Below are 12066 nucleotides of genomic sequence, written 5' to 3'. Positions count from 1 at the left end.
TGTTGGAGTATGATTGTTCCACAGTGTTGTGTTGGCTTCTACTGTACAGCAAAGTAAATCAGCTATGTGTATCCATATATCCCCTCCCTCTTGGACCTCCCTTCCACACCCAGCCCTCATTCTACCCACCTAGGTCATCATAGCACACTGAGCTGAGCTCCCTGTGTTACACAGCAGATTCCCACTAGCTATCTATTTTACACATGGTAGTGTATGTGTGACAATGTGTGCACGTGTGCTTAGTCACTTAGTTGTGTCTGACTCTTTGTGACCCTGTGGACTGTAGTCCCCCAGGCTCCTCTGTCCATGGGATTTTTCAGGCAAGAATACTGGAGTGGGTTGCCATTTCCTTCTCCAGGGGATCTTCCCCACCCAGGGATCGAATCCATGTCTCCTGGTCTCCTGCATTGGCAGGTGAATCCTTTACCACTGAGCCACCTTGGAAGCCCGTATATGACAATGCTACTCTCCAAATTCCTCGCACCCTCCCCTTCCCTGTCTTCATTTTGACTGCCTCTCTCGCTGTGCCTGGTCTCTTCCTCTCACCTTTCCTTCTGGCTCCCCCTTCCCTCTGAGTAGTCAAAATCGATCTCCATGCCCTGTCTTACACATATAGTTGGGGTGTGTGTGTTGGGGAGGGGAATAGGGCTCTCAGGGCGATGATAACACGGAGGAACGTGGCAGGTGGATCCCAGCGTCCCTGGTTCTCCTCCACAGTGTCTTTCCAGTGCTCATTTCCTGCCCCACATCGGGACCGGAGAGGAGAGTGTGCACACCTATCAGCAGATGGTTCAGGCCATTGATGAATTGGTGCGAAAAACCTTCCAAGACTGGACAGCCACGCTGGACAAGGACTGCATTCGGCGGCTGGACACGCCATTGCTACGAATCAGCCAGGAGAAAGCGGGCATGCTGGATGTGAACTTTGACAAGTAGGAGACCCTCCCCACCCCTCTCTGGCTCTGCTCGTCCTTTCTATGGTGCCTTTCCCCTTCCCCAACCCTCCTGAGAGTTTTAACCCCTGCCTCCTGGTTTCTCCTCTCCATTCCTCTGATTCTCTCTTACCCCGTAATATGTTTCCTCCCACTTCTTAGTCTTAAAAAAAAAAAAAAACTGATTAAAAATAGAAAATCCACTGTCACCTACTACACCAGTGATGTAGGTGTCCTGCCACTAGGTGGCCACAGTGGCTCAGCGAAATCGTCCCAACCATGAGCCACCGAAGGGGCTTTCCTGAGAGTCAGTGGGGCTCTCAGGTCACACCCTCTCCTATAGTTGTAGGATCATGACATTCTCATATCACCAGGATTTTCAGTTTAACCAGTCTATTTATTAGTTATTCAAAAATACATAGTGACTGCCTTCCATGTGCTAAGAACCAAGATAGGCACAGGGGGTGTGTCCAGCGACGATGTCCTTGCCCCCTGTTGCTCTGTAAGTGAACTGTTTTACCCTGGAGCCCTGCCTCCTTCCCAGATAAGATGCGGGAGAGAGAAATAAAGAAGGAACTGGGTAAGGCGACTGTCTATGGAGATGACGACCCTTCTGATGACAACGTTTTCCTAATGGGAAGGAAGTCACTTTCTACTTGATTGGTTTGGGCTCCTTGTCATCAGCGAGCCCCTATAGTAAGAGTGGCTTGCCAGGCTTCTAGAACTGGCTTTAACTTGTGGAATGTCCTTATTTGTTGGGGAAAATGTGGAAGGGGCTTTGCCAGAGAGGGCCTGTGTGGAGGTGGACAGAGAGATTGAATGTTTCTGTCCTGGGAGCCAAAAGCAACCTAACTGGGAGGAGATGACACATGATGTTTGAAGCAAAAGAACGAAGAGGGGGAGACAGTGCTGAGTGTCAGGTCAGAGGGGTGAGGGGGAGGCAGCAGTGAGAAGGACAGAGAGATGAGAAGCCACATGGATCAGGAAGCAGGTGACAAGCAGGGTATGAAGACCAGAGCATAAGAGGTTTGAGATATAAACCTTTGACCAGGGAGGGATGTTGAGATCTGCTTTGATAGGGCTCATGGTTTTTTGAGGTTTGGCCAAGCAGGATCCTATAAAATGGCCTCATAAATAAACAATAAGATTTATTTTTAATATTTATTTATGTGGTTGCACTGGGTCTTAGTTGTGGTACACAGAATGTAGGAATCTGTAATTGTGAGATTTAGTTCCCTGACCAGGGATTGAACCTGAGCCTCCTGCATTGGGAGTGTGAGCTTCAATTACTGGACTGCCAGGGAAATCTCTTAAGTACTTTTTAATATGAATAGTAGCATACTGTTCACACTATTCTATACATCTGAAGTGTTCTCAAAATGATTTATTTGATTTTTTTCTATTATAAAATTCTTGATCCTTTTAGAAAATTTGCAGAATACAGAAAAGTAGAAGGAAGAACAAAATTCCCCCAAAGATAATCACTCTTAAAGATTTGGTGTGTGTGTATATATATATATATATATATATATATATTTATCACTCCACGTTCCCCCTACTTCATATGCTTCATATGCTTCATATGGTTATTTTTCTTTAATTTTTAGAATCTTTTTTTTTTTTTTTAATTTTTAGAATCTTTTTAACTTAAAAATATATTTCTTTGGCTGTGCCTGGTCTTAGGGTCTTTGCTATGGAACTCTGGGTCTTTAGTTGCAGCATGTGGGATCTAGTTCCCTGACCAGGGGTGGAACCCAGGCCCCCTGTACTAGAAGCAAGGAGTCTTAGGCACTGGGCCACCAGGGAAGTCCCTCTTTTTTTACTTTTTAAATTAAAGAATTTAAACAACAGAAGTAGTGCATGCTCACTGTAAAAGAAGAGAAAAAGAGAGATTGATGTATAGAAGAATATAAAGGAAAAAGTGAAAATCCAGCACACAGCTCTACTCCCTAGAGGTAATCATGATTACCATGTAATTAAAAATACACACTGCACACATAAAACAGGATCCCACTATAAACAACATTTTTTAACTTGCTTTTTTTAAGGTTAACAATATGTATGGGAGATTTTCCATTCTGTGTGTACAGAACTGCATAATTACTTTTCATGGCTTACAGCATCCCATGCTTCGACTGTACCATAATTTAATCCATCAACCCACACTACATAGACATAGAAGTTGTATGGTTTCCATGAGGGTCCTGAACATTCTGTGCTGGGGGTTTTCACCTGGACTCCCTGAGTCTTGTTCCCTTCTCCCCACCGCGGTGTGTCCACCTGACGTTCAAGCTTAGCACCTGGCCATGTAGCCCTGATAAGCTTAGGAGACAGCTTTCTGTCTGCCGTGATCATCTCTTGTCGAGAGACACACTGGATATTTATCTCAAACACCGTTTGCATAATCTTTATAGCAGAGTTTAAGAAGACAATTTTGGGGCAAATATTTATGGCCTGGGTTTAGCAGAAACCCAAATAATGGCTAAAACACTTCTTCCAGAGAGAAGAGGTACCCTGATCCTTTGGCAGTTGTTGTCTAGAGGGATCTGTTATAAGCTGCTTTACATTTTGTGGCTTTAAGATAAAACTACCTCAATCCAGTAAATAATGTATGGGGGAAAAAACAAAAAACCATGATCACAGGGAAGGATTTTGAAAAGTCTGGGCTCATTAAACCAGTAAAGACATCCAAGACAGTTTCAGCTTTTCTAAACCATATGACGCATCCAACGAGGGGCAGATAACTTATCAAGTCTACTTTTTCGAGCTCATGGTCTAGATAAGGTCTTGAAATAAGCATGCTCTTCAAATGCCCTGATTGTCCTCAGAATTACCTGACTCTCCCTCCATTCTGGGAGACTTCCAGTCCCTAATAGCACTGATCTTATCTTACAAAGGGTTTTGTTGTCCCACCTTCTATCCCAAATATTTGAACTCTGAAGTCCAAATTGGCTTTTACCACATTTTACAGCCAGACCAGCCTTACAGATTGCACTTAACACAAACGTATTCCAGATGGTGTCTGTACCCTGGCTGAAAAGAGCTGTGTTATCGCTGTGTAAGTAGCCAACTCCTCTGTGTAGCAGGACTTCTCCAGAGCAGGACAAGGGACACTGGCATCTGACGGTGTTTTGCGACTGGGACTTCCTTTTCCTCCTTTTTTCTCTGGTCTGACAGCACTTTTTCCATCAGGTCAGTTTATTCTGGGCTGTCAGTACCAAACCCAGTCAGCCTACTGCCCTGGCTCCATTGCCTGAGCACTTGTCCAAGGAAACAGAAAATATGTTACAAAAATAATTCCCCAGACTGATTTTTTAAAATAAAAATTTTTTGACCATGCCACGACGAGGCATGTGGGATCTTAGTTCCCTAACCAGGGATCCAGCCCATGCCCCCTGCATTGGAAGTGCAGTGTCTTAACCACTGGGCCACCAGGGAAGTCCAAGACTGGTTTTATTATTTTATTTTATTTTTTTTAAGAAATTTTATATATCAGGAAAATAAATTTGCATTCCAGAAACTTCTTAACAAATTTCTGGCTAAGCCTGAGCATCATTGTGAAAAAAGGTCCTCATAGAGTTTTTGGCTCAGCATTGGGAAGGTGTTTTTCAAATTCATCTTATTGACTGACAAGTTAAAATTTGATAATTTGGTTTAAAGTTATTTTGAAAAATCTTGTCAAGATGAGGAAATGAAGAAACAATTTAGTGCACTGTTGGATAGTATATATCCAAGCGAGCTTACCAAGATGTTGACAGAGTCAAATTCAAGGCCTCCAGCTTGAAGAACATGATTCTGTTACTAGAAGTATTCCTGTACATATTTACACCCCTCCACCCTCCTAGTATAGCTATGATAGAATTTGTGGTTAAACTGATATTCAGTGTTTTTCTTAATATGATCTGTTAGTATTGTTTACTGTGGAGCCAAGTCATGTTCTGTTGTTCCAATTCTCTCCTTGCTTGTATGACACTTGCTCTTTTTAGAACTAACAATGTCCTCACTATTTTTGTTAGCACACTATTCACTATGATTAATTCTTCTAGACCAACCAATAAAATTCCTTTGGATAATATTTTCCTTTGCTATCTGACTTGTCACGTATGCTCTCAACATGCCAGCAAATATGGAAAACTCAGCAGTGGCCACAGGACTGGAAAAGGTCAGTTTTCATTCCAATCCCAAAGAAAGGCAATGCCAAAGAATGCTCAAACTACCGCACAATTGCACTCATCTCACACGCTAGTAAAGTAATGCTTAAAATTCTCCAAGCCAGGCTTCAGCAATACGTGAACTGTGAACTTGCAGATGTTCAAGCTGGTTTTAGAAAAGGCAGAGGAACCAGAAATCATATTGCCAACATCTGCTGGATTATTGAAAAAGCAACAGAGTTCCAGAAAAACATCTACCTCTGCTTTATTGACTATGCCAAAACCTTTGACTGTGTGGATCACAATAAACTGTGGAAAATTCTGAAAGAGATGGGCATACCAGACCACCTGACCTGCCTCTTGAGAAACCTGTATGCAGGTCAGGAAGCAACAGTTAGAACTGGACATGGAACAACAGACGGGTTCCAAATAGGAAAAGGAGTACGTCAAGGCTGTGTATTGTCACCCTGCTTATTCAACTTATATACAGAGTACATCATGAGAAATGCTAGGCTGGATGAAGCACAAGCTGGAATCAAGATTGCTGGGAGAAATATCAATAACCTCAGATATGCAGATGATACCACCCTTATGGCAGAAAGTGAAGAAGAACTAAAGAGCCTCTTGATGAAAGTGAAAGAAGAGAGTGAAAAAGTTGGCTTAAAACTCAACATTCAGAAAACTAAGATCATGGCATCTGGTCCCATCACTTCATGGCAGATAGATGGGCAAACAGTGGAAATGGTGGCTGACTTTATTTTTCTGGGCTCCAAAATCACTGCAGATGGTGACTGCAGCCATGAAATTCAAAGACGCTTACTCCTTGGAAGAAAAGTTATGACCAACCTAGACAGCATATTAAAAAGGAGAGACATTACTTTGCCAACGAAGGTCCATCTAGTCAAGGCTATGGTTTTTCCAGTGGTCATGTGTGGATGTGAGAGTTGGACTATAAAGGAAGCTGAGCACCGAAGAATTGATGCTTTTGAACTGTGGTGTTGGAGAAGACTCTTGAGAGTCCCTTGGACTGCAAGGAGATCCAACCAGTCCATCCTAAAGCAGATCAGTCCTGGATGTTCATTGGAAGGACTGATGTTGAAGCTGAAACTCCAATACTTTGGCCACCTGATGCGAAGAGCTGACTCATTTGAAAAGACCCTGATGCTGGGAAAGATTGAGGCAGGAGGAGAAGGGGACGACAGAGGATGAGATGGCTGGGTGGCATCATCGACTTGATGGACATGGGTTTGGGTGGACTCCAGGAGTTGGTGATGGGCAGGGAGGCCTGTCGTGCTGCTGTTCATTGGGTCGCAAAGAGTCGGACATGACTGAGCGACTGAAATGAACTGAACTGAACTGAATTGAACTTAGCGCTATCCCTCCTGGAATTCCCTTGTCCTCTTTCTTCAGTCCAACTGGTTGGTTTTGAGGCCAGGTGTCACTCTGGGACTTCCCTGAGCCTCTTTTCTTGTTTGATTCCCCCTTTCCTTTGTCTTCCTCTTTCTTGGTTTATGCTCTTACTTTGGTGGAGTACATTCTTTAGTAGCTTTCCATGGTACATGGGAGGTAAATTTTTTGAATTCTTGCGTGATTGACAACAACTGTTTTCTGCCTAACACCTGTTAGTCACCTGGCTGGATGTGGGATTCTAGATTGAAAGCAGTTTCCCTTCATTTTGGCTGCTCTCTTTTACGTTGGAGGCTTTCCTTAACTGTCCAGTGATCTGCTGTTCATTCCTATTTGAGAGAGCCTTCTTCACTTCGAAGAATTTTGACAGAGTTTCAAAAATAACACATACTTCAGTGAAGATTGTCAAGGTGTGAAAAACAGCATTTCTTTGTCCACAGTCTCTTAAAGCACATATCACAAATGAGCGCTTGATAATAATTTCCTTCCTTGGTAGAGTCCTCTCCAGTAAAGGTGGAAAACTTGATGTCATGTCTTATATTGCTACTTTAATGCTTGCTTAGAACAGACAAAATATTCTGAAATTTTCACCTCAGTGTTCTTTTAAGATAACATCTTGGTGTTATTCAGGATATAAAGCTTCATCAGAGTGTCTTGAAATTATGGGGCTTTTTATCCTCTGTGATTAAAAAATGCGATTTCTTTTTTTTTTTTCAAAAAAAAAGAAGAAAACACATAGATTTACAAAGTCAAATGACTCTTACTCAAGATGTAAAAATGTTTAAAATATTACATATTTTCTTCTGGCATTTTGTGATTTTAGTCTTTACATTTGGTTCTTGGATCCATTTGCAGTTTATTTTGATTTAGAGAAAGAAGTGCAGATGCAACTTGAGTGGTTTTGTGTTTTTTTAATCTATCCCCAGATGGCTAGTCAGTTGACCCAATCTCATTTATTGAACTGCTATCTTTATAGTATAACAAATTCCCAAGTATGTCTGTGTCTATTTTGGGATTCACTATCCTGTTCTGATAGGTCTATTTATTCATATGTAGAGACCAAATTTTTTTTATTATTGTCCTCATTACTCTCCTTTTTAGATTTTTTCTTGAATATTTTAAATATTTATTTCTCATAAGCACATTAGAATCTCTTTGTTTAGTTCCCCAAAATAGTCCTATTCCTATATTTTTTGGGGGGAAGAAGATTGTGTTAAATTTATAGGTTAACTTAAAAAGAATGAACATCTTTAAGATTTGAGTCTTTTCTATCCAAGAACAGCATTTCTTTCTTTCAATTTATTTAAGTCCTGTTCTTTTGTTCATAAGATATTTTTCATACATATTAACCAACTAACAAGAAATGTGATAATATATATTAACATCTTTTGATGATCCCTTAATTTTTGGTATTTTATTTTTGTTGTTTTAATTATCATCGGTCTCTTTTTCTCCACGATAATATTGAACTGGTTATAGTTTTTATATTGGAAAACTTTGATTTTAATAAGTTAATTTTGTACCCAGTCCCTTTTACAACTAATTCCCTTGTTTAAAATAGTTTTTTCCTTTTAAAAAATTTGCTTATTAATTTTATTTGTGGCTGCACTAGGTCTTTTGTTGCTTTCTCTAATTGCAGCAAGTGGGGGCTATTCTTTGTTGTGTTGTGTGGGCTTCTCTTCCCAGGCCAGGGATCAAATCCATGTCCCCTGCATTGGCAAATGGATTCCTATCCACTCTGCTACCAGGAAAGTCCAGCTTTTCCCTTTTAAAACATTTTTTCATTATGAAAGATCATATCATACATATAGAAAATTACTTAAAACCTACATGTTCAATTTAACCTATAGGTATAAAATAAACACCTTTGCTACTGTCACCTAGGTCAAGGAAAGAATGTGGCCAGCAGTCCAAAAGCCCTCCTACTTATATTTTTCAGTTGAACTATCTGTCAACTGAAAGGAGACTTTATATAAAAATTCACTTTCTGGCCTCTCTTGAAATCACATTGAGCCCACATCCCATTTGGCAGCAAACGCCTGGAACCCTGGAGCAGTGACTCTTGTAGATGGACCACTCGCTCTTTCGCCCAACTGTTTTAGGCCAAAACTCAGTTGCGATTTATCATTGCATTAGAACTATGCTTGCCTTGGAGTAAGTGGAATTCCTGAACTTTGCTTTTGATGATGAAATCCAAAGGAGCTGGTGCTTGGTTGGATATTGGAAAGTCGAGGTGAGGGAGGACACGTAGTTCTGGTCCAGACAGTGGGGTGGGGCCATTTCTGCATAGATGCAGGTGTCCTCGGCTGAGAGAAGCAGCCGAAGCTTCACAGTGGGTGAGGTCACCCAAGGCTAGTGTGCTGGGTGTGCATGACCTCGAGGGGCTGGCATGCCAGGGAGCCGTGGGGGAGGCGGATGCTTTGCTGAATCTCCAGAGTCAGCTGGATGAGATTTCCAAGGGACCCTGGAGAGGAAAGGCTGCTTGTCCTGATGGGTGGAGCTGACGAGAGAAGCACCGAGGTTCAGAAGCCAGGGAGGAAGGCAGAGAGGAGGCCACCAGATGTGGAGACTTACAGGGGAGGGTGAGGCCAAGGAGGTTCTCAGAGTGTAGCTACAAGAAGTCCTATGAGGAATCTTGGGCAAACTAGATGGAAGCAGATTTAGGGACTTCCTTGATGGTCCAGTGGCTAAGACTCCATCCATGCCCCCAATCCCTGGTCAGGGAACTAGATGCCACATGCTGCAACTAAGAGTTTGCATGCGGCAACTGAAGATCCTGTGTGCCACAACTAAGACCTGATGCAGCCAAATAAATAAATAATTTAAAAAATCTTTTAAAAACGCAGACTTAGTGGGGAAGGTGGGAGGCAGCTCTCAGGGGACTGAGGAACAAGAAGAAAGGAAAGGATTCAGGAGGCCGATTCTTCACAGAAGGCACGCTGTGAAGGGGGCAAGCAGTGTGGTGCCAGGATGTGGAGTCGAGGGTAGGGTAGGCGGTGTTTTGATTTTGTTTTAAGATTGTAGAAACTTGGCTTATTTAAATGTTGATGGGAAGGAAAGAGTAGGTTGGGAGTGTAGGCGAGCTGGAAAAGATGGTGTCTAAGGATGCAGAGGGAAGCTGGATTAGAAGGACTTGACCTTGGATGCAAGGAGGGCCTTTTCTGTAGTAAATGGAAGAAATCGTAGGTATGGGGTCAGTTACATTTATAAGTTTTAGAGCAGGGAGCATGTGGAGTTCTTCCCCGGTGGCTTTCATATTTCTTTGAGGGAAGAGGTAGGGCTTTCTGTGGAGAGCGAGAGGAGCAGACCAGGTTTGAGAGAGCAGAGGATTTTCAAACAGTCCCTGTGAGAACAGGAGGGACAGCAGATTGGGGACACCCCAGGGGTGCAGCCTGAGAGGCCAGCTGGGACCAGAGACCTTGAACGTGCAGCCTGCTAATCTATGTGGTTGTGTGATCTTCTCCAGCTTTGCTTGGCCACCTTCACATGGGTTCAGCAGGGAAGAGAGTGGACAGAGCCAGGGATGGGGTTTGGTCAGGTGGCTTAGACTAAAGAAGGAGGCGAAAGACTGGGAACTGGTGAGAGAGCAGTGGAAACAGACAGGGTCCTTGGAGGAGGGGATGGAGGTAGAAGGGGACAAACAGGCAAGAAGAAAGGCCAGGGATCAGTGACCTGAACGTCCCCATGGGATCAAAGGTCGACTGGGAGGACTTGAGTGCAGGTACTGGGATGGGCAAGGAAGCTGAGCTTGGGAGGGACCATCTGCATGGAGACTGACCTTAAAGGTGGCAGGACATGAGTTCTAGGGCGTGGCCACTGAGTGGGGAGGAGAAGGTCACTGGTTGTGAGATGGCTGGTGGGCCAACTTTCTGCATCTCCATCCCCTCTCCTTCCCTTCTGGTTGCTTTTTTCTGTTTAAGGAAAGATACACCCAATTGAATTTGGAGTTCCAAAGAATAGCAAGGAGAGATAAGAAAGCCTTCCTCAGTGATCAATGCAAAGAAATAGAGAAAAACAATAGAATGGGAAAGACTAGAGATCTCTTCAAGAAAATTAGAGATACCAAGGGAGCATTTCATGCAAAGATGGTCACAATAAAGGACAGAAATGGTATGGATCTAACAGAAGCAGAAGATATTAAGAAGAGGTGGCAAGAATACACAGAAGAACTATACAAAAAAGATCTTCACAACCCAGATAATCATGATGGTATGATCACTCACCTAGAGCCAGAATCCTGGAATACGAAGTTCAAGTGGGCCTTAGGAAGCATCACTATGAACAAAGCTAGTGGAAGTGATGGAATTCCAGTTGAGCTATTTCAAATCCTAAAAGATGATGCTGTGAAAGTGCTGCACTCAATATGCCAGCAAATTTGGAAAACTTAGCAGTGGCCACAGGACTGGAAAAGGTCAGTTTTCATTCCAATCCCAAAGAAAGGCAATGCCAAAGAATGTTCAAACTACCGCACAATTGCACTCACCTCACATGCTAGCAAAGGAATGCTCAAAATACTCCAAGCCAGGCTTCAACAGTACATGAACCGTGAACTTTCAGATGTTCAAGCTCGTTTTAGAAAAGGCAAAGGAACCAGAGATCAAATTGCCAACATCCACCGGGTCATCGAAAAAGCAAGAGAGTTCCAGAAAAACATCTATTTCTGCTTTATTGACTATGCCAAAGCCTTTGACTGTGTGGATCACAATAAACTGTGGAAAATTCTTAAAGAGATGGGAATACCAGACCACCTGACCTGCCTCCTGAGAAATCTGTATGCTGGTCAAGAAGCAACAGTTAGAACTGGACATGGAACAACAGACTGGTTTCAAATCGGGAAAGGAGTACGTCAAGGTTGCATATTGTCACCCTGCTTATTTAACTTATATGCAGAATACATCATGAGAAATGCTGGACTGGATGAAGCACAAGCTGGAATCAAGATTGCTGGGAGAAATATCAATAACCTCAGATATGCAGATGACACCACCCTTATGGCAGAAAGTGAAGAACTAAAGAACCTCTTGATGGAAGTGAAAGAGGAGAGTGAAAAAGTTGGCTTAAAACTCAACATTCAGAAAATTAAGATCATGGCATCTGGTCCCAACAGTTCATGGCAAATAGATGGGGAAATAGTGGAAACAGTGACAGACTTTATTTTCCTGGGCTATAAAATAACTGCAGATGATGACTGCAGCCATGAAATTAAAAGATGCTTGCCCCTTGGAAGAAAACCCACCTAGACAGCTTATTAAAAAGCAGAGACATTACTTTGCCAACAAGGTCCATCTAGTCAAGGCTATGGTTTTTCCAGTAGTCATGTATGGATGTGAGAGTTGGACTATAATGGAAGCTGAGCACTGAAGAATTGATGCTTTTGAACTGTGGTGTTGGGGAAGACTCTTGAGAGTCCCTTGGACTGCAAGGAGATCCAACCAATCCATCCTAAAGGAAATCAGTCCTGAATATTCATTGGAAGGACTGATGTTGAAGCTGAAACTCCCATACTTTGGCTACCTGATGCGAAGAACTGACTCATTTGAAAAGACCCTGATGCTGGCAAAAATTGAAGGCGAGAG

At 42.7% G+C, this 12066-nt stretch overlaps 1 protein-coding gene across 2 annotated transcripts in view; it reads left to right on the top strand.

The window, feature by feature from the left end:
• The window catches only part of DNAH2 (dynein axonemal heavy chain 2), a 101874-nt gene that overhangs the window by 27250 nt on the left and 62558 nt on the right, over positions 1-12066 (top strand). For both annotated transcript variants that reach the window (XM_081578522.1, XM_081578523.1), the window contains one exon: positions 718-932. In XM_081578522.1, coding sequence (XP_081434648.1) covers positions 718-932 — 215 coding nt within the window. The remainder of the gene's footprint in view (positions 1-717; positions 933-12066) is intronic.

This window comes from Giraffa tippelskirchi, chromosome 3 (assembly GCF_054371585.1).
Source record: "Giraffa tippelskirchi isolate mGirTip1 chromosome 3, T2T-mGirTip1v1.2.pri, whole genome shotgun sequence".
NCBI lineage: Eukaryota > Metazoa > Chordata > Mammalia > Artiodactyla > Giraffidae > Giraffa > Giraffa tippelskirchi.
The sequence above is the reverse complement of the archived record's forward strand: the minus strand, read 5'-3'. Positions and strand labels throughout refer to the sequence as shown.